Source organism: Terrapene carolina, unplaced genomic scaffold (assembly GCF_002925995.2).
Source record: "Terrapene carolina triunguis isolate 2854851 unplaced genomic scaffold, T_m_triunguis-2.0 Scaffold49, whole genome shotgun sequence".
In the NCBI taxonomy this organism is placed as follows: domain Eukaryota; kingdom Metazoa; phylum Chordata; order Testudines; family Emydidae; genus Terrapene; species Terrapene triunguis.
The window spans coordinates 3,059,527-3,086,414 of NW_020664400.1; the positions used below are offsets into that span (position 1 = coordinate 3,059,527).

The 26,888-nt window shown below is 54.8% G+C and overlaps 2 protein-coding genes across 2 annotated transcripts in view; one reads left to right on the top strand and one right to left on the bottom strand.

Moving 5' to 3' along the window:
- Positions 1–15,325, bottom strand: part of LOC112112041 (U4/U6.U5 tri-snRNP-associated protein 2) — a 30,095-nt gene extending 14,770 nt beyond the window's left edge. The window contains 9 exon segments of the mRNA XM_026656759.1: positions 3,387–3,454; positions 4,478–4,555; positions 5,501–5,726; positions 6,588–6,740; positions 8,605–8,741; positions 13,186–13,280; positions 14,279–14,348; positions 15,071–15,307; positions 15,310–15,325. Coding sequence (XP_026512544.1) covers positions 3,387–3,454; positions 4,478–4,555; positions 5,501–5,726; positions 6,588–6,740; positions 8,605–8,741; positions 13,186–13,280; positions 14,279–14,348; positions 15,071–15,307; positions 15,310–15,325 — 1,080 coding nt within the window.
- Positions 15,326–17,399: 2,074 nt separating this feature from the next.
- On the top strand, positions 17,400–20,591 carry LOC113407633 (UPF0561 protein C2orf68-like). The gene is made up of 4 exons (XM_026656765.2): positions 17,400–17,515; positions 18,313–18,428; positions 19,225–19,370; positions 20,469–20,591. The coding sequence occupies exons 1-4, from the start codon at positions 17,400–17,402 to the stop codon at positions 20,589–20,591; spliced, it is 501 nt and encodes a 166-aa protein (XP_026512550.1).
- Positions 20,592–26,888: the final 6,297 nt, after the last annotated feature.

Genomic DNA, 26,888 nt, shown 5'->3' on the forward strand with positions numbered 1-26,888 from the left:
CCCCCCTGCCACCCAACTCGTGGGTGGCAGTCTCCCCCTCTCCCAGGCCTGAGGAGGCTGGGACCTATTGTCATTGCTCAGCCCTGCCTGAGGGCCTGAGCCCCTGACTCATTGTTGCCCCGCCCGGACCCGGGCCTGGGCTTCCTATTGCTTGTACTGTCACTGCTCACCCCTGTCTGAGGGCCTGAGCTCTGACTCTGCACTGCCCCAGGGCCTGGGCTCCGCACTGTTTGTACTGCTACTGCTCAGCCCTGCCTGAGGGCCTGAGCCCTGACTCATTGTTGCCCGCCCTGACCCAGGGCCTGGGCTTACGGTGTTTATTTCAGTTACCGTAAGGGCTGCCGAGGGAGACCCCCGCGGACAGATTAATTCCCCCAAACGACTGTGTGTAGTGAGCCGGTGTGGCTCCCCGCCGCCCCGGAGAGGGTCGAGTCCTGGTTAACCCTTGTACACCCACTAACCCCACTTTTTTGTCCTATGACTGCCCATTTCACCTTAAATGGTCTCTTACCATACGTGTTACTCCTTATGCTAAACAACCAGTTCCACCTTGTATTTAGCTGTGACACTGAGTACCCTAAGAGCTCTGTGTAAGCTCGAAAGCTCGTCTCTTTCACCAACAGAAGTTGGTCCATAGAAGATATGACCTCACCCACCCTGCCTCTCTACTGCCCCTAAGCAACTTCAGTCACCTATGCTCCCATCCCAGTAGACCTGCGGTGGCACGAGGAAAGGGTCGCAGACTTGATAGGTCTGCCCTGATCCTGTATTACGACAGTCTTGGATAGCAAGCCTTCATTGCTTGACATCTCTTTCACTGGTTCTGCAATGGGCAATGCAGACACAAGGATAACAGGGTTGGGTGAGGTGATCTGCTTTCACTGTAGCCAGGGCCGGCTCTAGGCACCAGTGCTCCAAGCATGTGCTTGGGGCGGCACTTTCCAAGGGGCGGCACTTCAGCCCCCCCCACCCTTTTTTTTTTTTTTTGCTTGGGGCGCACAAAGTCAGGAGCCGGCCCTGAACCAAGATGTCCCCTGTCAGCTGAGGCTTTCAGGCTGAGCTGGAATTGACACTGCAGTTCTGGCTGCAGTCGCTAGATGGCGCTCAGGCAGCCTGAGTCGCACAGGCTGGACTGCAGTTCAGGCTGCCCGGCCGCTGGAGAGCGGGAGCATCATCCCCCGGAGCTGAGCCTGGGCTGCGGTGGGCGGCGAGAGGGGCTCAGCTCCGGGGGATGATGCTCTGGCTCTCCAGCAGCCGGGCAGCCTGAGCTGCAGTCCAGCCTGTGTGTGAGGAGCTAGGGAGGGAGGGAGGGAAGTGGGGCCCGGGAGGGAGGGAGGGGTCCTGCTGCTGCTCCGAGTCTCCCCAGGGTGGCGTGGCGTTTCCCCGCCCGAGGGGGCTGTGCAGGGCACCGCCGGGCTGGGCAGGGGGCGCGGCTCCCGGCTCGTGCGCTGACAGGGCGAGTGGCTGGGCAGCCCGAGCTGCCAGGGAAGTGCTGCCGCCCCCTCCTGCCCCAGGACCCAGCTCGTGGCGCACTTCCCCCGCCTCAGCCCTGGGCGCGGAGAGGCAGAGCCCGGCTCCGAGCGGGGGATACTGCCCTGCTGGGGGACCCCCCACGGCTTGGGCACCTGGGGGTCAGTGTCTGTCCTCTCGGCTCTGCCTGCACGGGGCTGGGGAAGCAGCTGTCAGCGCCTGCCCCTCTCAGCCCTTGCACCCCCCATCCCGCTCGCAGCCCCTTCACTTGTACCTCCCCCCATCGCTCCTTCGCCTGCACCCCTTCCCCTTGTACTCTCCCTTCACCCGCATCTCTCCCCTTGTACCCTCCCCCAGCCCTCTCCTCCCACACCTCCCCCTTCCCCTGCACCTCTTCTCCCGCAACCCTCCTGATACCCCCTCTCCTCCACCCTCCTCCACGAGTACATCACACCCCGCTTCTCTGACAGTGTAGAGCCCCCAAGCACCCCCACACCCGCTCCTCTGCCTGAACCCTCTTTACTAGATCCCCATCCCTTTCCGGGTACAAGGTTTGCGGGTTAGTCCCTATGCCTTCCATGTGCATTTGGAGCCGTAAAGTTAGTGTAAACGGGGACTGCTGTGGTGAAAGAGGAGGTCACATTTGGGGGGGGAGGGAGCCCAGGGATGGGGCAGCAGGGGGTGCAGGTGGGGGAGGAAGAGAGAGCCCAGGGCTGGGGTGGGGGGGCAGCCAAAAAATTTTTTGCTTGGGGCGGCAAGAAACCTAGAGCCGGCCCTGACTGTAGCTCCTCTAAGTGCATCTGCAGCCTCCACTAGAATTTCCTACAGCAGTGTGACACATGTCTAGAAAGGGTTAAACATCCTGCAAAATAAATAACCCTCAAAAGACGTGGGGAGAGAGTGTTTGTGTATTTACATATATATGAGTATGTAACCAACAGTCCCTGTCTATGTTGTATTCGGATCATTCAGAGATCAAAAGAACATCCTAGCATTTAAATAAATTATAAACACAGGATATCTCAGTATTCATCTCTCTTTGAGATGTACAGCAAATCGTCTGTGAATGGCGGAGGAACCCCAACCTGTCAAGACATGAAACTGTATAAAAAGATCCTTGGGTCCTGATCCTGTCATCTCAGATCTGCTGAGGCTTCATCAGGGGAAGTTTGAGTCGCAAGACTGAGGTCTTTAGTTATGCTGGTTCGCCCGGAATACGAGATTTGGACATTGGACTATGACCTATGAACTATTTCTGAAAACTCTTTGCAACTACGAAGCTCACCATCTCTGCTATGAATCTGCACCTCAGTGAACTGAACTCATGTCTGTCTGGTTATTGATCTTTTAACCGTACTCTTTTGTTTTTGAATAGATTTTAGTTTAGTTAATAAGAATTGGCTGCAGTGTGTATTTGGGTAAGATCTGAAACATTCAATAACCTGGGAGGTAATGTGTCCGATCCTTTGGGATTGGTAGAACCTTTCCTTTTATATGATGAAATAAGATTTACAGAAATTTTCATCATATTTGACGTGGGTACCTGGATGGAGGCCTGAGGCTGGATCACTTTAAGGGAACTGAGTTGTTTGGACTGCTGAGTAACCAGTAAGGCAATAAAGAAGCTGTTTTGTGCTGGCTTTGTGAATCTAAGTATTGGAATATCCACCAGCTTTATGGAGATTGTCTGCCCCATTCTTTGCAGTTTACCCTAATTGAGTGGCTATAGCTGGCCCCCACTGGGACCCCAGTCACAAGCAGTAACACCCAGGAACTGTACTGAAACAGGCCCGCTGGGTGTGCACATGTGGCACTCCCCCCATCCCCCAATGCAACCATGGGCTCCGCTGCTCCTGGACGTTCCATGTGTGAAGGATGGGCACAAACCCAGAGTGGTCGGGGCCAAGTGAACTCACCAGGTCAGGGTGTGGAAGCTTTTTGGTAAAGATCCGCATGGAGCCTTGGAACACGTCGGTCACAATGGCTGTGAAAACACACACAGAGACAGAGCAAAGAACTGTTACCAGTGACCAAGTAGAGCTCTGAAGAGAAGGCTCTGATCTGAAAGCCATTTGTGGAGAATCCCAGTTGCTGGGGCAGTGCAAGTTCCCAAGACAGGAACCTCCAGTGACCAGCACATTCAGAAGCAGCATGTTCAGAGGAACATGTGAAATGTACAAGAGCTGCACAGGAAACAGATTGCTGCACATGGTTTTCTTGCCTTGACTGTTACACTGCACTGAACATGTAGGGAAGAGAATGCTGAGGGAGCGTGTGGCTAACAGACAGGTGCCATGGAGTGATCCACTGGCTGCACTGCTGAAATCACCAAGATTACTTTAGGACTCTGAGGTAAAGAAGCCAGCACCTGCAGTTGGAATCTGTACGGGGAAAAGGTGATTTAACCAGGGTTAAGAGCTCAGCAGCTCCATCTGAAGTGGGAGGAATCCTAACCTGGAGAGATGAGACAAAGGGCCAAGCTGAGGAAGTCTTTGCTCCGGTAGGAGTTTTGTGTGGGCTGGTGCGGGGCTGGGGGGGTATTGAATACAAAGTCTGAGGAAAGAGGATGTGCTAGAAACCCCACTCAGTTACCACAGATGTGATTTTTATTGTCTGAATTTAGTTACTTCAAAGTTGTCTTCTTATTTTTGAAAACCTGGCTCATTTCGGACTCTTTACAACTGTAAATATTCCAATTAACTTGTGAATATATGACAGTATCTCTTCTCCTTTTACACTGTGGCTGCTGTTTGAAACAAGCATTGGGAGTGCACAGGAAACTCACTTGCCTCTGAAACAAACCAAGTATCTTAGGATGGAATTTGGGGGAGGGGGGGTGTCTTAGCTGAGAGATTTCTTTTTCTTTTTTAACAAGCAAACTAAAATTGTTAACTTGGTGGACACCTATTCTCCAGAGAATCCACATCAGCACACGCTAGGCCAAACATGAATTAACATCTGCTAAACAAGCAGCAGTCACAGAAACACCATCATTTCCCCAACTTACTCTTTTTCTTCTTCTTTGTCCCGCCAAGAGCAGAGTGCAAGGCATTTAGAAACCAGGAGAGGAAGTCAACGCCATCACCTGAAGACAGGGAGACATTGAGGAAAATGAGTCAGGGCAACAAAGCAAGAGAGGAAACCAACACTGAAGGAGTTTACACAGAGCCAGTGAGTTAAACTCCTCCCCCGCCCAGCCTGTCATCTGGCACCTCATGATGGCAATCACAATGAAAAGCATTTCATTCTCTGCGGGTTCAACCTCCTACTGCTGCTCCATAAGGAACCTGGTGTGCCGTGACCACAGCCCATCATGCTGGTCTGTATTATCTCACGGTTTCCTCATGCTTCCCTGTCTGCCTGTATCCACCTGCTGTCTCCTGTCCCATACTTATTTGTAAGGCCTTTGTGGGTAGGGACCATCTTTTTGTTCTATGTCTGCACAGAACCTCAGAAGAAGGAGGACTGGTCCATGACTTAGGTGCTATACACGTATATACCCTGGCGCAGCTGGGTCTGGGAGTGTCACAGAGGTGGCTACTCTCAGCATTCAGACGGCACAGAATGTCAATTTCACACTCAGAAGAGAATCACATTAGAATCCAAGCGGAGAAAATCCAAAGAGAAAATCAAAATGCGACAAAGTCCATTGTTTCACAGACCTTGAGGGCTAGGAACGAATGCTTTATACAAGGCAGGAAGAGCGGATTGCAAGTGGTAAAAAGTATTCATTTTCAGCCCTGCAGTTTTGCAAGCAATTGGGTCTCTTGTCCATCGCAGGCCCGTAGATTTAGCATTGTTCTCACCACAGCCCAGGCACAAACACAGACCCCCCAGGACCTCAGACTAGCGTGAGCATGATCTCTGCTTTCCCCTCTGCAGTGTCACACTGCAGATAATGCATGAAATCCCCTTCCCAGTGCAACCCACCCTCCCAGTGCGCAAACCGCTGCTCCAGGCCACCATGTTTTAGGGCTCTGCTGCGTGGCTGAAGGAAAAGAACGTGCTAAAGATCTCCCCTTGGTCTCACCTTGCTTGGTAATCTGGAAGGTCTTCTTACTGCACAGGACCACGGCCTGCAGCATTTCATGGGGAGAGACGTGAGCCTTGAAATTTCGGGGGTTCCACAGCTTCCTCATCAGCTCTCCAAACCTCTGAACGAGCAGGAACATGATGTCCCCCGGTGGGCGCTTGATGTTCTTGTAGTTCTCCTCCTCCAGGAAGTAGTTCCGCAGAGGTGGGACGTTAGACAGGGCCTGGGCACAGACATTCAAAGGTCAGTGGCAAAGTGATCACTCAGCCCAATACGCCCACTGGCAGGCAGCAGGTTCAGAGCTCTCCCAACCTCCAGCCTGATTTGATTCCAAGCAAATAAAGACTAATTAACTACAAGCCGATAAACTGATTGTGCTTCCTGTGGAAACATGATTCAGGTGAAGGATTCCCTTGTACTCCCCCACAGGACACGAGGAAAAGGGGCAGAGAAAATCTGCAGAGATTCAAATACTCATGCAAGATAATTTAATATTCTGGCTCTCTATACAGGGATCTAGATCTATAGTAACTTTGGAGAACATAAATAGAAAATAGGACGTTGCTGATCTTTTTTGCCATATTTTGTTGTAGGAATAATTTATTAATTTCAGTATCTGTGATGATACAGTTAAATTAAAAGGGAAGAAAAGCCCCGCGCTATTATTGTAAAAGCATGGCCCCATGCCAGCAGACACACGGGTACAACGCTCTCCATTCACACACTGATGTGGCCCACGTTAAGTTAACTTTGCATGTGGGAATTCCCCAGCAATTAACTAAACAAAGGTTTTAAATCTAAGAGACCCAGTTTTTGCCCAACCTAGAGAAAGAGTCCAACCGGCTTACAATGGAGCAAGCTGCAGTCACTCATCTTGAATACAGAGGCGCAGGCCAAAGAGACTACAAATCCCAGCATGCAATCAGCAGTCCATCTTGAGCCAAGAAATGTGGCCACATCATTCCACTCATCCCGAGGGAGGGTGGGTCTGAAAGGCAGAACCTCTGGGAGCGGGGGGGAATGCACACAGTTTGCCCACTCTTTACGCTTCTCCCCACAGATTGCATGACTACCACTATTGTACCTGGAGTACTGCATTGGCATAGTCATTGGCCTTGATGTTGTTCAGTCCCACAATGCCAGGCAGGTAAGTGGTGCCATCATATGCCCGCGAAAGTTTGGCTTGTTTGTCCAAATTGGCGATTTGCTGCTTGGTGAAAGTGGGCTTCAACACATACTGAAAGAGAAAGGCAGCAAGCCAGTCATCTTTAGAATTAAGAGCTTCTTTACATCAGCTCCTGGGATCTGACTTCCAGCACCATGTTCCATATTTATCACTGGGTGATTTTTCCAGGACAGGTTTACTGCATGGGAAGCATATTCCAACTAATTTATCACCTGAAAGGGGCACACAATTCTAAGTGATCAGAATGAAGATTTTGAAAAAATAACGTTTTAACAAAATGTAAGACCAACATGAGTTTTCTCATGTCTTTTAAATTTCACTGGAAACAGCTTTTAAACAATATAGATGCCCAAAAGCATTTACAGCACAAACATTAGGGCAGCAGTGTCTAAAGGGAAGCTGATGATAAATAGAAGTAGAACAGATTCCATTGATTTGCACTGGCCACGCAAGGAAAATGCAAGAAAGGAAATAAACAAAGAGTGAGAAAATCTGTATTTTTAAAATTCAGTGTGAAGAATGCAAGGTCCTCCCAGTAACTGAAGTAAAGAGATCTGTAAGTTCAAAGTGCCCCTAGAACATCACCAATACCCTGGCATGAAAAGACACATACCCAACACTGAAAAGCCCATGCTACATCTGTATGGCCTAGGGACTCATGGGGCAGATCACACTGGACAATTAGGATGGTCAGCATCTTCAGACATGAAAACTTAAATACCTACCGACTTCCCCTCTAAAGTTATACGGATATAAGCCACCTTGCATCGACCTATTTATGCAAGTGTCTACATTCAGATTTGACTCCCACCAATGTAAGGACCGTGTTACAGAGATGCAGTAAAACCACCTCCTCGAATGATGTTGAGCCATGGTCAACCTACAGAGGCTGAAACAGTGCAAGTGTAGACACTGTGCCTACAGTCCTCCAGCAGCTATCCCGCAACGCCTGACAAGTGACTGCTCTAGTCACAATGGTGAACTTCACTGCCCAGGAGTCATGGAAACCGGGAGCCAACCCCCCATTAAAACACCCGACCTATTTTCAAAATGCTTTTCCACGACTGCCTGGCTTGGCGAGCACACCTAGCAGCCCCCCCTTGTTGTGTGCAGCTGTCCGACCGACCATGCCGGCTATACGCACTAGACACACTCCTTCCTGGAGCAGGCAGGAGGTATTGAATCTCCTGGGCCCACGGGGAGAAGAGGCTGTGGAGGCACAGCTCCGGACCAGCCGTAGAAACATGGACATCTACAAAAAAATTGCAGAGGGGGTGAAGGGGTCTGACAGGGATCAGCAGCAGTGCCACGTGAAAGCGAAGGACCAGGGCTAGGTTAAGCTACAGATGGAGACCAAGGCACAGAGAAATTCAGTGACCGACCAAGTCATACAGGGAGTCTGAGGCAGGAATTGAATCTGAGTCTCTGGATAATGCCCTAGCCACTACCCCATCCTTCCTCTCCCGATAATGCTTCATTTGTAACAGCTCTGCCCCTAATTCCCACAATATTCTGCTAATGCCTTTGGCAGACTGCTCCTTTCTACTGCAAAAATACCTGGGCCTGGGGACACATGTATCCAGCCCATACTCTGCATATGGCATCACAAATAACGGTCTAATTCAGGCCCTTCTATCCCAAACACACAGGGCTCTCTGCAGTGAGTTACAGGAGCAATTCCACCAGCTCTTCTGGTCTTACCAAGTCTATCCTGTCCCCATGGAGATCATTGGGCAGGTGTGTATCTGGACCATATGGCACAACAGGCAGTTTGCCCATGCAGGTACAAACCGTACTGTATCCTGGAAGAGCACATTCTTATGCCCTCCAATGTGAGAGAAGGGAGCCACCTCCCTCCTCTCCCCTCCCCACTGCCCAGGTACTACTGACAGCAAAGCTCCAGAAGGCAACGTACAGTGATGTCCTCCAACGAGGAGTCAATGATCTCGTAGTTGTCTGGCAGACAGTAGAACTTGAGGGTGTGGAGGTTCAGAAAGACGTGATGGCTGAACTGTACGCTGTGAATGTAAGCATGAGACTTCAACCCACGGCCTGCGGAAGGGACAAAAAAGGCAGGTCAGGAACACATAGTGCAGCAACAGAAGCCAAAGGGACAGCATGAACTAGACGTCTAATGGCTTAAACTTCACTGCAAAGGCAACTGATGAGCCGGACAAACAGAATTTCCAGGGTTTGCTCTCTATACCTTGAGCGGTATTTGGTTTTGTCCTTCACTGGGTATGTTCAGGAAACTACATGAACTGTTAAGAGAAAAATGTTGCCTTCTGCAAGTGCTGAGCAGCAGCATGGACTGCAGGAATTGTTTTAATGATATCTCCACTCCAGAGGTGCAGCATGGTGCATTGCCAGCGACACCTCACCTCAGTCCATTCCCTCCCCAGAGAGGCTGCTGTGCTCTAGAGCAGTGTTTCCCAAACTTACAACAGTTGCGTACCCCTTTTGAGACAATTGTCCTACCGGCGTACCCCTTCTCCGGTGAAGATAATTTGGGGGCGGGGAGGTGTTAGTAGCCACATTTTTATAACACACTCCTAATTCGTTTCATTCTGGATTAAATGTTCATTAGAAATAAATACAAAATTATATTACACACAGTTGAAACAAAACTTAATAGAAATAATAATTACATATAGAAATAGTACTAGAAATAATAAAGTAATAGAAGCAAAACAACAGTCTGGCAGAACAGCATGTATATATATATATGGTGAATTCATATCATTCTGAAATTAAAATACACTGGTTTGCTTAGATTAGTGAAGAAAGCACTAGTTTTAATACTTACTATTTCGGTATTGAAAAATTTTCAGTACAAACCAAACTATTCAGTGCGAGGGATGGAACTGCTTTTGACCAGATACTATCACAGGGATATCTGGCTCGATGTTTGTGATCTTAAGACGAAGATGGGGCTCCAAGTCAATAAGATGATTTCGGTTTTTTGTTTTGATGCCAACCAGCGCAGAGAATCCAATCTCACACAAATACGAGGTGGGAAAAGGCAGAAGATACTTGACAGCTTTGTCCGATAGAGCTGGCTATTCAGAGCTAACCCCCAACCAAAATGACGTCAGTGTATTTTGCTCAAATTTTGTTTTCAGGAAGCTATCGGAAGCCAGCTCCAAGAGCTGTTTTTCTTCTGAAGCAGAGAGGTTATTTGGCAATGTTTGAACATTGATGATAAAAGGGTTCCTTATCCATTCAAAAGTCCAGTCCGGTTCAGGGAAATACTTACGAAGATCTTTCTGCAAGCTTTCCAAATGCAGCTTCATGGCTTGCAACACATCACTATCAAGTTCGTTAGTCGAATTTATTACTAAGTCATGAAGAGATGGAAAAGAATCCAGTTCACGACAACTAAGACGTTTATGCCATACTTTCAATTTTGCGACCATGGCGCTCACTTTGTCTTGAACATGGAATATGGATAGGAGTTTCCCTTGCAAGGATAGATTGAGGTTGTTTAAATGATCAAAGAGATCTGCAATATATGCTAGTTTGCATAGCCATTTCCAGTCGTGTATACGGTCTCGCAGGGGTTAAAGGTTTCATCTAAAGAAACTTGCAGTTCTTCTCACAGCTCGAACAGGCGATTCAGAACTTTTCCACGTGAAAACCAACGCACTTCAGTGTGAAATAGGACTGGTGTGTAATCACTGCCCATCTCATCACAAAGCTGAGAAAACAGCCGGGCATTCAGAGGGCGGCCTTTCACAAAATTGATTATTTTCACAGTTTCATCCAGTACTTGCTTTAGATTTGCCTGCATGTTCTGGGTGGCGAGTGCTTCCCTGTGGATGCAACAATGAGTCCATTTTGCTTCTGGCGCAACAGCTTGAATACATGCAACAACTCCTTTATTCGAACCAATCATGGCTCTGGCGCCATCCGTGCTTATTCCAACACAATGACTCCAATCCAAGTCATTGTTTTTGATAAAGTCATCAATAACTTTAAAAATAGCTTCTCCAGTTGTATGCGTTGGCATAGGTTGGAAGAACAAAATATCATCGTGGACTTCATTATTCAGCTCGTATCTGACAAACAAATTCACAATATCAGTGGATTCATCCGCTTGCAGTGCATAGTAGCGACTCTTTTGTACTCCTGACAATAATTGCTGCTTTATGTTTTCGGCCATATCTGTGATTCTACGATGAACAGTGTTATTTGAGAGGGGGACACAATCTATCGCTTTGCTAGCCTTGCCTCCAATCATCACTTGCAACATTACTTTGGCTGCAGGTTTTACTAATGTCTCACCAATCACTTCAGCAGCTCCAGACTTTGCAGTTAAGTAAGCCACACTATATGAAGCTTCCAAAGCTTTCATATTTTCACCTCCCGTCACATTATGAATTGTTTTCTGGGACTTTTGGAGATCTTTGCGCCTATTTTTGAGGAATTCTACAGGTTTTCCCTCGTATTCTTTGCTTGCTATCGAAATGGTGTTTTAGGTTGGATGGTTTCATACTTTCATTTGTGAGAGTCTCGTAACAAATCACACATAGTGGAACAGGCTCCACCTCATCGCCAGTCCACGAAAATCCCAGTTTAAGATATTTTTCAACATATTTGCGGGCTTTTTTCATTTTCTTTGCAGCTGATACGTTCAATAAACTTACAGATGATTCGCACGGTTCACTAATTTTGTTGTCACAATTGTCTGATGTAGCCATATCACTGCATTTTTCAGCATAATTATCACTAACATTCGTATTTCCTTCATAATTTTCTTTTGTACGTTTCAAACTTCCCGTTTTTAGCCAGCGATCCATTGTAAATGGGTTTAACAAAAACAAAAAGAGAAATTTTGTATATTGATACACACCAAGTATGTACTTGCTACGATCTTTAGATTACTACGAATAGTTATTCACTTTTATCTTTTATCCGTCAGTATGACTTCTGCGCATGCCACAAAGGCAAGTGTATTGCCCGAGCCGTGGTAACGCGCACGCGTGGGTTGCATCAGCTCTGCTGTGCTATTAGATGTTACTGAACGTGTTATCATATTAGTTTCAATGTAAACCTGTGTATTTCTACTGTACAAGTTTACACCATTCTTGTATATTAAATTTTAGTGAATTGTTTTCTGCTGCTAAAAAAACCTATGATAAAGTAAAATAAAAAATTCTGCCGCGTACCCCCTGAAACCCTTTCACGTACCACCAGGGGTACACGTACCACACTTTGGGAAACACTGCTCTAGAGGAAGATTGCTCAGCCCTTTGGAGACAGGAACAAGTGGAGGCGTCTCGCAGACTAGCAAAGGCAACAGTGAGCTCTGGGAAAGCAACACGTAGCCTTCCTCAGGCAGAGGTGTGCCACAGGATGGTGGGAAAATTGTTATATCGCATCATGGGTGCACATGGTGCTTTACAGATCAAGACAAGCTTACAATCCAAAGGAGAATCCCAGAGACCTCCACGCCCCACCCTCATTGTTAATTTTATTCTGGAGGAATACGCTAGAACAGGGGTCGGCAACCTTTCAGAAGTGGTGTGCCGAGTCTTCATTTATTCACTCTAATTTAAGGTTTTGCATGCCAGTAATACATTTTAACGTTTTTAGAAGGTCTCTTTCTATAACTCTATAATATACAACTAAACTATCGTTGTATGTAAAGTAAATAAGGTTTTTAAAATGTTTAAGAAGCTTCATTTAAAATTAAATTAAAATGCAGAGCCCCCCGGACCGGTGGCCAGGACCCGGGCAGCGTGAATGCCACTGAAAATCAGCTCGCGTGCCGCCTTCGGCACGTGTACCATAGGTTGCCTTCTCCTGCGCTAGAATCCTCTGGTTTTAGGCACTTTTGCTGAGTATCTAGCACACCTGGGAACAGGCCTCAGGGGGAACTGGAATTTTTGGGGGGTACTTTGAAGGAAAATAAATGTTAAAACAGCTTCACATGCTCGGGAGATAGATTTCCATAAAGGCAGGGTGGGATTTAGCTACAAGAACCCTGGGATCCAGTCATAGGATTCCTGCTAATGTTAAAATGGGAGCCTTGTTGCCCAACGCTGACAATTAGTTCCCCACATTCAGTTACTTCCCAAGCTATTTTCTTTTAAACTGCACATGCCTTCACTAAAATGAAATAAGCCACTGGCCATGTTGATTTCAAGGGGACTTTGCAAAGAAGGAACCATAGAACAGCACCTAAACACACGTTTAGACGAGCAATATATCCATGCAGAACTGACCTCCAGCCACCCACATTTGCTATGTCCCCTGCACAAGCCACAGCAATGGTTAAGAAAAGGGTCTGCCACGTTCTGACAGCAATTTGAAGGTAAAATAGCTTTAGGAATTCAGGGCCCGCAGGAAAAGGAAAGACAATTGTCACTTAAGACAAATGGAATATCCTTCTCTTTAAGTGAGCCCCCAAAGTGTTCAAATAGCCAGGGTAACACCCCCATTCAGTGCTTCTGTTTGCTGCAGAGGCAGATATACAGCACAGCAGTGAACTCACCCTGGAAGTACTTCCCACACACGAGGCAAGCATAGACGTTTATATGCGAGAGTGAGATGGAGCACAGCTTCTCAAAGTCAAAATCCAGAACACTCCTGAAACGGCAGGTTAATAGCAAGTTAGCAGAGCTACCCTGAAACAGTCAGACAAATATTGCCTACCATTGGGTCCAGTAGGGTCCACTCCATTGCCTACCATTGGGTCCCCTCCTGTCCTACGTTCTCATGAATCTGACAGAGCTCAAGAGAACCAAGGTCAACAGAAAAATGATCACGTGTGACCCACACTACAGTACTGGAAGGCTGCTTGGTACCACACTGCACGTGACAATACCTCAAATATGAGAGAGCCCCTTCCTCCTGGTTCTGGGCTCTCACAGGAACTAAGATCTCACATCATTTTAAAAATCAGAGCTGCATCTCAATCCTGATATGTATCATCCCTTGCCATTCCAGTCCTGTTCCTCCTGCTGGCATTGCTCAACCTTTGCGGATGCAGCTCACCCCTGCCCTGTAGCAACAGCTACTATTCCAGTCCTGAGCAGAGACTGCTATTCCAGAAAACAGTTGTGGTTCTTTGTGGGCACTAGATACACTCACAAACATTTATGTATTAGGTCCTAATATATAAATGTCTGTGAGTGTATCTAGTACCCACAAAGAGCTAGGCCAATGGGTACGCAGAGGTCTTCCAGGGGATACATCAACTCATCTAGATATTTTCCTAGTTTTACAACAGGCTACATAAAAAGCACTAGCAAAGTCAGTACAAACTAATATTTCAAACAGACAATGACTTGTTTGTACTGGTCTATATACTACACTCTGAAAAGTAAGTACAATATTTAAATTACAATTGATTTAATCATGAGAAAGTCAGCAATTTTTCAGTACTAGTGTGCTGTGACACTTCTGTATTTCTGTCTGATTTTGTAAGCAAGTAGTTTTTAAATGAGGTGAAAGCTGGAGTATGCAAGACCAATCAGACTGCTGAAAGGGGTACAGGAGTCCGAGAAAGGATGAGAACCACTGTAACTAGGCCACTACTCTGCCATGCCCTGTGTTACAAGTGTTTGCTTTGTCTCTATGCTGACCTGTTAATAGTGTCCAGGTATGGGCAGTGTCTGCTGCGCCGGTCCTCGGGATCAAATCGGCCATATCTCACTGGAATAAAGACCCACACAAATGGATTAGAAACAACTCCAGCATCACTCCCAGGGGCTAAGGAATTAACAGTTTTCCTGAAGTGGTACCTGCCACTGAAAAGCAACGCTTCAGAGACAGAAACCCCAGAACCACATGGCATTTCCTCAGGAGAAAATAACCCACACAGGCTGCTGGGAGCATGACACCAGCACTTTGTACTCTGTTAAGGCTGCCTACATGAGAACACTAGTTACACTGACTAGAGAACCTGAACTGGGGTGAGAACTAGCTTGAGAACCGACCTCTCCCCTTGTTCCTCACGTGGGTTAAAGTATTTCCTCCTAAAATCAAACCTTCAATGCTCAGAACCTCGCACCTGGAGATGGCAAAGCGAGGTGAGTATCACCAGCCCCATCTCCACCACAGGGACACAGAAGCACCAAACGGGGGAAGGAATTTGACTTTGGTCAGCGGGTCTGGCAAGAGCTAGAGCAGAACCCAGCTCGGACAACCGTCACCAAAGCGACTTCGGCTGTTCGCTGCCCCGCGCCCGGCCAGCGGCGGCTCCAGCAGATCGCTCTGGCCCAGCCCATGGTGGGCCCAGGGGAGTCGGGGCTCTGAAGCAAGAGAGGCCGGAGCATGGGCCGCGGGGTGCCCAGCACTGACCAGTCCCAGCCACGGCTCAGGGACCCCCACCCCCCCCGCCCCACCGCCCCCCCCGGGCCCCCCGCCGCCGCCACCTGTCGGCTCCGGCTCCGACTCCGGCTCCTCCTCGGCCTCGCGCTCCCGCTTGACGCGGGGCGGACCGTCCTCGGGCTCGCGCTTCACCCGGACCCGCTCGGGCTCCGCCTCGCGCTTCCCTCGGGAGGAGCCGCGCGACCCCGCCGGCTCCCGCTTCACCCGGCCCGAGGCCGAGCTCCGCGGGGACGGCCGGGACTCCCGCTCCCGCTTCACCCGGCCGGACATTCCGGGCCGCTCCAGCCACTACTGCGCATGCGCGGAGTGACAGACGCAGCCGCACGCGCGTACACAGGCCAGCGGCACCTTTGCCCTCCCCACACGCATGTGCAGTAGCAGACGCATGCGCACAGCCGTCCAAAGGGAGGCGCGAGGATCAGTTTGGCGCCTGCGCACTCTTACGGCGTCCCTTCGCGCATGCGCATTGGTTGCTGTCCAGCCAGTGTTTGTGGGATGGGCCGACCGCCGGTCTTCTCGGAGTTCCTATTTAAAGAGACAGTCTCCCCTTTATGCAGCGATCATTGGCAATGGCAGCTTGGGGCTTTGTGGCCTCACTCTGCTCCCCAGAGGGCTGGTGTCTCGTGTCTGTGCTGCTGCCCCTTGCCCTGCCCCCAGCGTCTGATCCCTGCAACCCTGGCATGTCTCCTAAAGCCCCAGCTCCTGGAGTCCAGTGACGGGGTGAGGATCTGGGCTCTCGTGGAAGACCTTGTGTGTGGGGAGAAAAGCCAGAAAACGTGAATCCCGAGGCCTGACAAGCCGCAAGGCCACGGAAGCCAACTGCAGCAGTTACTGATTTTAAAATCTCATGATTGTTAAGCCAAGCTCATGATTTATGAAGGCCTGAAATTGCCAACACAGCAATAGGCATTGCAGCCATGTCGGCCCCAGGAGATTAGAGAGATGAGGTGCGGGAGGCAATATCTTTTATTGGACCAACTTCTGTGACAGAGACAAGCTTTCAAGCTACACCAAGCTCTTCTGCAGGGCTGGGAAAGGCACTTCCAGCGTCACAGCTAAATACAAGGTGGAACCGATTCTTTGGCATAAGCAGTTAACACCTTGTGACGCTCTGAGTTGGTTTCCCAGACCTGAAGACGAGCTCGGTGTGGCTCAAAAGCTTGTATCTCTCACCAGCAGAAGCTGGTCCAATAAAACATATTACCTTGTCTCTCAAATCTATTATTGTTTAGCATTGGCATTACATTCACACCCAGAGGCTTTGACTTAGGTCTGGTCTACACTAGAAAATTAAATTGGTTTAACTACTTCGCTCAAGGGTGTGAAAAATCCACACATTCCCCCTCTCCCCCCAAATGGCGTAGTTAAGCCAACCTAACCCCCAGTGTAGACAGCACTAGGTGGACGGAAGAATTCTTCTGGGGACCTAACTGCTGCCCCGTGGGGAGGTGACTAACGGGAGAACCCCTGCTGTGGGGTGGGTAGTGTCTACACTGAAGTGCTACATTTGAGTGTAGACAAGCTCTGAGACGAAGTTGCCTTTATGCAGGGATGGCCATAGCCTCCCAATTCCGCGGGTGCGCTATGTCCGCCCCACACGCACCCTGGCGCAGCGGCTCTGTGCTGCAGGGCTGGGCCCGGCCCCCTGCTTTGCAATCTGGCGCACAGGGTGGCAGTGCCACTGATGGAGGGGCAGCCAGGCCAAATCTGAGGGAGCGGGGTCACAGCACCACTGAGGGTTGGCGCTCTTGATTTCTGGGGGTGCAACTGAACCTATGAGCCCCCGGGCTAAAGGCCTGCCGTGACATAACCTCCCTCTGCACAGATACAATATCCAACGCGGACCGCCTGGCGCACGGCTCTGCCCTGTGGCTTCTCACCCTAGGGTGTCAAACGCTCCCACCTCATTTGGCGCTGGTGTGCCAGTGACGGGGGCAGTGCAAAGGTGACTCAGAAGTGGGGGGCACTGCGCAGAGCTCGGTGTGGGGGTGCGAGGCACGGGGCGGGGGGTGAATGCACAGGTACAGGGTGGTGTTGGGTTGTAGGGGGTATGGGGGGGACACAGGGATGGGGATGAGGGTGAATGGTCTCTGCTCCAGGGGGGTGCAGGTGCCTGCCCCGGGTAGGGGGCGGCCCTAGGGAGACGCGGGGGGCTGGTCCCGGGGTGGGAGGCTCCGGACCGGGGACTGGGGCCGGGAGGCTGATCCCGGTCTGGAGGGGCTGGCCCCGGGGACGGGGGGGCCTGACCAGGTGCGGAGGAGCCGGGGTCTGAGTCAGTCTCTCGCGGCTCCCCGCGCTCGGCCGGGCGGGGCCGGGGGCGGGTCTCAGGGCCCCGGCGCCGCCGCTCTCCGGCGCTGGGCGAGGCGGGGGCCGATGGACGCGGGGCCGGAGGCGGAGCGGGGCCCGGCCTGGGGCGGCTGCCGGCCGGGGGGGCGGCTCGACATGAGCCACGGCTTCGTGCGGCACATCCGGCGGAACCAGGTCGCCAGGTACCGGCCCGGACCTCCGGGACCGGACCCTGCCCCCCGAACTCCCCGGGACCGGACCCCGGATCTCGGGACCGAACCCTGCCCCACCAGGACCGGACCCCGGATCTCCCGGCACCGGCACCTGGCCCGGACCCCGCCCCTTGGATCTCCAAGTGCCGGATCCTGTGCGCGGACACCCCCCCAAGTACCTGACCCCGTCCCGGGGCTGGGACTCCTGGTCCTTGCCCCCAGGGAACCCCCGCCCACATGAGACCTCCCAGCCCTGCAGACCCCCCCCCCCGCCAGCAAGGGTTGGGGGAGCTGGACCCTCACTGGGTGCAGGCCTGGGAGACCCCGGCTGGGGGGGCTGGTATTCAACCCCCTCCCAGGTCACGCCTGCCCCCACCCTGGCACATTTCGGGTCAAGGGCATGGCATCTGTGTACCAGCCCTGCCAGTTCTCTGTTCAGCTGTGGAGCCTCCGGGGCTGGGTGGGAATGGGACCCCAACTACTAATGCAAACAGCAAGCAGGACGCCTCTCTCTAGCTGGGTGAAAAGGGTAGGTGCCTATCCCCCATCCCCCTCTGCAGATAACCTGTAAGGGGGGGGGCACTGGAGAACAGGGTAAGATGGGGCAGGTAACACCCCCCCCCCCCCCCCCCAGCACCAGCCCCTCGCCCTGCCACAAGGCCTATGCAAACACGCCCCACGTGCACCCCCCTAGGTGTGGCAAATCAATGGCATCTCCAGGCAGGCCTGTCCCGGCTCCCAGCCCCATACCCAGCTGCAGCCCCAGGCCTCACTCTCCTCCCCATCAGGGACGACTACGACCGGGAGATGAAGCAGGCCAAGGAGAAGGTGAAGAAGAGGCACACACCGACCCCGCCCCGGCCCAGGAAACCCGACCAGCAGGTGTACCACCCCTGCCGGAGAAGTGAGCACAGCTGGCGCCCTGCTTTCTGTGCTCCCACTGGGGAGCGGATGGGGCATGTGTACAGCAGAGTGGGGGCGCCTCCCCCTCAGCCCTCATTGGGGGGGCTGCCCAGGCGTTGTTAGCTCCTGTGCTGATCCAAGTCATTGAGTTTGGTGGGGGCGAGTCCAGAATCCCCCCAGCACCGTGTCTGCACCTTTGGTGCGACGGGCGTCAGTTCCAAGGGGCGGCTGACCGACCAGCCAGGTTTGGGCCGTGGCCAGGCTGAGGGATCAGATGGGGACAGGCCTGGCATGCCCAGCCCTTTCCTTGGTCACTGGCAGCGCCACAGAGCAGGGGTTTAACCACGCGGTCCCTTCGCCCAGAGCCCTGGGTCCAAATCCCAGTGACGGTCGCCCGCAGGACCTGGCTCTGGGCCTCCTAACTGGTGCCCATCCCAGTCCAAAGATGATCACGATTGGCCACTTCTGCTTAGCAGGATTCTGAGGGGCTGCGGGTCGGGATTCAGGGGCACTGGCAGAGCTGGTGGGGAGCCCAGGGCTGAGCTAGCAGGGGGCTGCGGGTCGGGATTGAGGGGCAGCAGCAGGGCTGTGGAGTGGGGATCCCAGGGCTGAGCTAGCAGGGGGCTGCGGGTCGGGATTGAGGGGCATTAGGTCAACGCCCCTTAAATCTGATGGATTCCTGGTGCCAGGTTCAAGGACTCCATTTCCAGACTGCTGCGTCCATGCCCTGTTTTCTCTGGGTGGGTGCAGGCACCGCCTGGCCACACTCCCCTCATCGGCTCCCTTACGCTCCCCAGGTCGAGCTGACCCAGCCTGCGGCCTGGAGTACGAGGGGTCTAGCGAGAGCAGCTCCAGCACAGAGCCAGACCCCCGCGGCACAGAGCTCTTCTGCCTAGAGTATGAGGCCGACAGCGGCGAGGTCATCTCGGTCATTGTACACCAGGTATGTGCCTGGCAAACCAGGCAGGGGGTGGCAGGAGAACAGGGCGGCAGGGAGGGGATCTCCTGGCAGGAGAGGGTGGGAGCTAGTAGGGAGCGCTCTCCCCCTGTGTCAGTGCTGACCCCAATGACTGAGCGAGGTGTTAAGGGGCCTGGGCTGCAGGGAGCAGGGCAGGGGCTCAGCTCAGGGAAGAGGGTTATGGGGTGCAGCAGGGGGCGCCGTGCTGCAGGGGGTGGAGTAGGGGGCACTGTGCTGTGGGGAGCAGGGCGAGGGCTCAACAGGGGACGCTGTGTTGTGAAGACTGGAGCGGAGGGTGCTGTGCTGTGGGGAGAGGGGTGGGGGGCTCAGCAGGGGGCTGGAGTGGGGTGGGCTGTACTGTGGGGAGGCAGGTGTAGGGTTTGGCAGGGGGCGCCGTGTTGTGGGGACTGGAGCGGAAGGTGCCGTGCTGTGGGGAGGAGGTGTGGGGCTTGGCAGGGGGCACCGTGTTGTGGGTAGCAGGGTGGGGGGCTTAGCAGGAGGCGCCGTGCTACAGGGAGTGGAGCAGGGGGCGCCGTGGTTTGGGGAGTGGGACGGGGGACTTGACAGGGGGCTCTGTGCTGTGGGGAGTGGAGCAGGGGGCACGTGGTGTGGGGAGTGGGGGGGGGGGCTCGGCAGGGGGCGCCGTGGTTTGGGGAGTGGGGCAGTTGCTTGACGGGGCCCCGTGATGCGGAGAGCAGGGTAGGGGGCTCAGCAGGGGGTGCTGTCACTCCTAGCATTCTGTGTGGTCCCTCCATCCCGTTGGTGTCTCTCGCCCTCTCCCCTTGCTCCCCCGTCTCTCCGGGGGCAGAGGGCACCTCCACATGCCAGCTGCCGGCCCAGCGGCCCTCCCCTTCTACAGACAGGAGCCAGGGCCCGCAGACCCCATGGCAGAGGCTGCAGCCAGCGCAGAGTGACAGGATTGTCCGGCTGGGGCATGCTGGGGCCCTAGCACATGCTGCCTGGGGCGGTGCAGGGAGCTGGCGCTCAGCTGCTCGCTCCGCCAGGAGGGAGGGCTGGGCGCATGCGGGAGCTGGGTGGCAGGAGTTTCCGGAGCTGATGCAGGCCCTGCCCCTCTCACTGCAGGACGACAGCCCTGAGGAGGTGACGGAGAAGGTGTGTGCCCGGAGCCCACTGGAGCCGCCCCTGCGTGAGGCCCTGAGGCAGCGGGTGCAGGAGGAGCTGCGGAAGCGGCGGGCGAAGCGCTGAGGCCTGTGGTGGCCGTGCTGGGTGGGGAGCTGGGCGCAGAGTGAGAGCTGCGACACCCTGGCTGGGGGTGTTGGAGGCTGTGGCCCCGGGGAGCGAGAACCCGGCTGCCCCAAGCTCCCACAGACTTGCTGAACGGGTTTGTTCCCTGCCGCTCCCAGCCACCCCCAGCAGCCAGGGCCCAGCGCTGGTGCCCCCAGAAGGAGCTGGCTGCTAGGTAGGGATCCTGAGCGGGGCGGCCTGGGGGTCCTGGGAACTGGGGCAGATGAAGCCCTGGGCACAGCCTGGCGGGGAGGAGTCTTGCCCAGCCTGGTAATGCCTGGAGGGTGCACCGGTGCTGACAGGCCCCATGAAGCCACTCTGCCCTCATGGTCCTCCAGCCTCCCCTCCCCCAGGATCCCCCCGCCCCCTCTCCCCTCAGGGTCCGCCCACCCCCACCCTCCCATCCCCCTAGGGTCTCCCTGCCCCCATTCCCCCTGGCTTCCCCGTCAACCTGCCCCCTGACTTCCATGCCCCCAGGGTCTCCCATCCCCATTCCCCCAACTCCCACCTCCTGGGGTCCCCTGTCCTCCATTCTATGGGTGGCTGAGCTGCTCCCTGTTCTGGCTCAGTTCCCACGGGGGGCTCACACCCAGGCAGACTGTCTTGTTTAAGGGAGCTCTATGGCTGGTTGAAGGTGCCAGGCTGTTGGCCAGCATACAGCACGGGACCTGGCAGCTGGGGCGGTGGCCAGAGGGCACCGGGATTGGGCTGGTCCCTGAGAGGTTCCCATGGGCCCCATACCCCCACCCAGGCAGGAATGTGCCACTGAGCCCTTTAGGGGACGCCCTGTGTCCTGGGTGGGGGAACCGGCCGAACCCCATTGGATCTGCCCTATACGCATGGTGGAACCGCCCCCTCGGCGCCGGGCTGCGTCAGGCATCTCGGCTCTAGTGCCTGTTGGCCCCGGGGCGCTGGAGAAATGAATGAGCCCCGTGCTCCAGTGCCATGGCCAGCCAGGCCTGCCCCAGGGAGCTCTCGGCACCAGGACCGCAGGGCCCTGTGCTCGCGGCACCAATAAATGTCCTGACAAAACAGAACTGGGCTGTGTAGTAACAAGCATTCCTGTGCGACCCCTGCCTGGATGGGGATCGCTGGGGCCACGCCCTGGGGGTGTTCTAGCCCCTGACCCCCTTTGTCTCCTGGGCGTCAGAACTGGGGAGGGCGCGGTCCTCGACTCATCCTCGCCCCTCCCCTGAAATGGACAAGTCTTATCAGCCTGGCCCAGGTCACCCAGCAGAGCTAGGAATGGGCCCCGCTCCCCTGAGCGCCAGCCTGGTGCCCTCGTCGCTACGCAATGCTGACCCCTGGCGTGTGATTTCATCTGACTGCTGCCACGGCCCCGGCGAGCGCTGCACACGCCAGCAGCTCTTCCTTCCCCCCCGGGATCTGGAGAGGCAGTTCGGCTGCTGTTCCGCCCCCTGAGTTGGTGGGGAAACTGAGGCGCAATGAGCGGAAATGACTCGGGCCAGCTCAGGCAGCCGGTCAGCAGCACAGCTGGGAACGGAACCCAGGAGTCCAGCTTCCCTGTCCTGAGCACTGAGCAGGAGGCAGTTCTTGTGCTGCCCAGTCCCCCGTGGTGTTAGGTCGCCTCTCCACCAGGGCCCCCCCCTTGGAGGACAGCTCGCCCCCTACACTCACTCCCACACCCATCGGCCACCTCCCCCGAGGGCAGAGAGGTGGGGCCACCTGAGGGAGGGTATAATTCCCACTAGGGCCTGCTCTGGGGCAGGGCGACTCATCCGCTTCTCTGGCACGTCGGGTGTGGGGGGCAGTAATCAGTTTTCGCTGAGCCCAGAACTCGCATGAGCCTGAAGGAGAAGATTCTTGCCCCCAAGGCCGGTTGGTAGATGGGCCTGCATGGAGAGTTGTTCCCTTTAAATGGAGCAAAACCCTCCCATGTGCACGTCTCTGTTTGAACCAGGTTCTAGCAGTTTAACTTCAGAGGATTGGGAACTGGTTCAAGCTGACATGCAATCAGTGTGTCCTCACGGGGGCGACGCTGGTTTCACTAAACTGGCACAAATCGCGGGCGGGGGGCTGCCTTTTCATTGTGTGGCGTCCCAGGCACTGCCACAATCCAGATACTCAGACAATCCCGCAAACCTTTCTGTGCCTGGGTCACTTTCAGACCCTGCTCATGTCTAGCTACGCACAGAACGACCCTGCCACTGAGCTCAAAGCGCTTGCAATGGGCGCCATGACTATCCCCATTTTACCAAAGAGGAAACTGAGGCACAGGAGGGGAAAGCCCAAGGGTCACCCAGCAAACCCGTGGTCTAACCACTAGCCACATGGCTTTCCTGAAATTAAAGGGAAGAGAATAGTCACCTTTCCTGCAGTGGGATTGGACCATGCAGCCATTTGCACACAATGGTTGCATGGCCAAATACTTGTCCTTCTGTCACGTTCTTGCAGTAATGGGGGTCTGCGGGGTGGTGGGAGCTCTGGGAGGCACACCGGTTTCACACAGAAAGGTGGTCTTCGGGTGTCTGTTTACCATTCAGAGTTTACAGCCGCAGTGTCCGAGCCGGACCCCGCCCGCTGGATGTATTTCTGCGGCCTGCGTGGCACGTTCAAATCCTGCGGCATCTCGGTCTTCGTTTGAACCGCAAAGGGAATGTCCAGCCAGCGGGGTAGTGCAGAAACCCCTGAAAACGTGCCCTGTGAGATAGCATTGCCTACCTGAGTCTGCAGAGAGCCTGAAGCAAGGGCTCGGAGAGCTGCGAACGCTGCACTGAGCCCAGTGTTGACTCCAAAGCCCATTGATGGCACTTTCAGTGTCTGTGTTCGGTGTCCTATTGCGGATCCTTCGAGCAGCTGGACGGGGGGGCACTCCCGGGTGGCAACGGCTGACGGGAAGAACGGGAAAGATGCACTGTGCCAAGGGAGCGGGGGAGAGAAATGGGGCAGGGCTGGCCTCCAGGGAAGCAGAGGCTCCTATCAGGCCATGCTGGATGCGACAAGAAGGGCCTAGGAATAACTATGAGAGTTGCTACCTGCAGGCCACGTTCTCCCCCATCTCTGTGCAGCTCCCCTTGGCGTCAGCAGCGGCTCTGAGGGGGCCAGGGTATCCCAGGGCCATGGCCAGGCCATGGAACGTGGCATCCAACCATGTCCACCAAACGAGCTTGTCAGCCGAGGTTTGTAACAAGCCTGCGCCCGTCGCTGCCCCCAAACGCTGCTGTGAATCCAGGGCTCTAGACTGCTGCCAAGTGCACGGTGCGTAACCAACTGGGCCCCAGGGGATCCGGGCTCGTTCTGGCGCCGGTCATCCCGGAGCAGCCAGGGGTTCTCTCGGATAGGTTTGGAGATGGGTTATTTGCCTGATATCCCCTGTGCCTGCGGGCGCGTGGCAAGCTGTGGGAAGGACCCAGCTGTCCTAGGCTCTCTTACCCATGAGAAGCACTCTCCTGTTTCACAGCCCTGGAGCCACAAGGCCTCTAGCCACAGCTCGGGTCCAGGGGGAGTGACCCCCCCCTCTAGGCAGCCCATCTCAGCCCTGCTTGGGGGGATGCCCTCTAGGGAGCAGAGGGGATTCAGCCCATGGCCTTCCTGCTGGGACTAGCAAGGAGGGGTGACACCTGCCCTGCTACGACCTGCACCAAGTCCCCTCAGGCTCCCTTTACACAGCAGCCACCCAACGGGCAGCATGGGACAGATTCGAACCCAAGGGTGAGGGGATCTGAGTGTAGGGCAGAGCATGACACCCACCGCTGGGAATCTGCAGCGCCTGCCAGCCAGGGATCCCCAGCCACTGCATGCAGGAGCGACCTAGCTGCACAGGGCAGTGCTCTCTCCTCCAGGCTACAGCTGGGGAAACTGAGGCACGGAGTGGGGAGTGGTGTGTAGAAGGTCACATAGTCTGTGGTAGCGATGGGGCTAAAGCCCAGGAGCCCTGAGTCCCAGCCCCTTTGCTCCAGCCCACCAACACGCTGACTCCTGGAGCTGCTTTGAGCTGGGACCTGATGAATTTCCATTTCGCTCCCCCCATCCTCACCCCAGTCTGCTGTCAGCAGCGTCCCCGCCCAGCTGCCCTGCTCCTCGCGGCTCTCGTTCACCCCGCTACCCTGGCAGCAGCACGGCCCAGAAACCTACAGCCAGTGGGGAACGGGCCCTGGGTTGTCAGATCCATGGTCTCCCATCCCAGGGCCTGCGGCCACCAGGGTAGGAGTGATTTTGGGAATAACCAGGGGACTTGTTTATAATCTCCCAGGCTCGGCTGTGGTGTATCTCCAGATCCGAGATTAGCCCCCTTCCCGCTGGCTGGGATGTTGGGGCTCCAAGGGTGATGTGGGTAACCGACAATGCAGTCGTGGCTGCTGGCTTGGAGGCAGTGGCAGATTAGTCACTGGGTCAATGGAGCCCGTGCCCAGGGACCCTGGCCAATTAGGGGGGACAAAAAAATGGGCAATCCCATGCCCCGACTCACTCCGCCTGCCCACCCAGCGCTCCTGCCGGGGAGCAGGGGAAGCCCCCACATCCCAACCTCATTTCCCTGGCAGGAGAATGTGGGGGAGGGGACCCCACTTGCTTTGGTCCAGGGCCCCACAAAAGCTTAACCCGCCTCTTCTTGGAGGCCTGGGGTCAGCGCTGGCAGGGTCCTGGAGGGCAGAGAGGGTGAGTCGCAGGCTGCAGGCTTCTCCAGACCTAGGGAAGGCCCGAAAGCAACCGGTGCCCCACTGACACCCATAGGATTGTGGCTGAAGAGGGATTGTGTGGTGGGGGATGGGGCCTGATCCTCGCCCTCATCATCTGGTTTACATGGCTGGCAGGATGGGGCAAGGCCCCTGACCCCAGCACTTGGCAGGGAGAGGCGTCACTGCCGGCATGGCCACAAGATCTCGCCCACACGGAGCTGGTGGCACGGGGCAGCACTGAGGTTGGGTGGATCATTTCCAGCCTCTCCTGGAGGCGGAAAGCTTCTGGGCTAGACATGCCAAACCTGTGGAAAAAACGCAGAAATTGGGCTTGTTTTTGGCTTAATTGGCTTGTGAGTTGCTTGTTGGCTAGTTTGGAGCTTGTAGCTTGTTGTAGTTGCTTCTTTTGTTTTATTAGCTCCCAGCAAAGGGGGGGGGCAAGCAGGGTCAAGGGGGGGAGAGAGTCAGGGGTGCACAGCAGGCCCCAGACTGCACGCCGGGGGGATCTAGTCACATGGAGTGTTGGGGTTCTTAGGGATTGGCTTGTTTTGGCCTTGACTTGATGGGACTAGCTTGATTTTGGGCTTATTGTGAAAGTCGAGGTGCTTAGTTACTGCGGGAAAGTTGGCAACTGTGTTCTGGGCTGATCCACTGCCAGGCTGTTTGTCTGGGGATGGTTGGATCCATTGGGGCGGAGGGGAGCCAGCAGCCAGGGGGGTGTTAAGGATGGTGCACAATGTGAGCAGGGCACCCCAGAGTGCATGGCAGGGCCAGGGGCACCAGCCCTGTGCAGCTCCCACCCGCTCTGTGGTAATATCTGTTCCTCCTTTTCCTGAATCTGCGTGGGATACGAACACCCCCCTGGCTGCAGCCCAGGCTCCTGACCTCAGACCCCAAAGGCCTGGACTCAGCCTAGAGCCAGGATTTGGACTCCGAGCTGGGACCCCTAATTCAGGACTTGGACCTGTGGCAGGACCCCCCGTATTGCCCCCCCCCCCCCCGACCTGTGCCGAGGACAGGACTCGAACCTGCAACACAGGAATTCCCGAGGGAGGGGAAACATTGACTCCCCCTCCCCATCTCAGAGATGGGTCAGTCCAGCCTGACCCCCCCCCATCATTCAAACGTCAAACCCCGCCCCTTCTCAGGGATCCCTGTCCGTCGTAGAAGCCCCGCCCCGTCCGATAGAGCTCCGCCCCAGCCCCAGCCCCCTCCGCTCTATTGTCCCGGCTGCGGTCGCTTCGCGCTGCATGGCGGGAGTTGTAGTCCTGCACTGGGATGGCTCGGAAACGACAGCTCCCGTCGGGCCTTGCGCGCCTCGGTCAGTTGCTCGGGGGCGGGGCCGGCCTGGCCCCTTAAAGGTCCGTGTGGAGCCGGCAACCCCGGCGCGCTGGGGCCGGGACGGGAGGCTGCGGCGGGGAGCGGGTAAGAGACCCTCCCCCCCCTTGGTGGGAACGCGCCCGGCCCCCTTCCCCCACAGACCCGGATCTGCCCCCCAGAGACCCGGGTCCCTCCACACATCTGGGTCCGCCCCCCCCACTGGCCCCCGGGTTTGTGAGCTCGCGAGCGAGGGTGGTGCGGGCTCCCGTCTGTCCGACCTCGCTCCGGGGGCGCTGGGTGG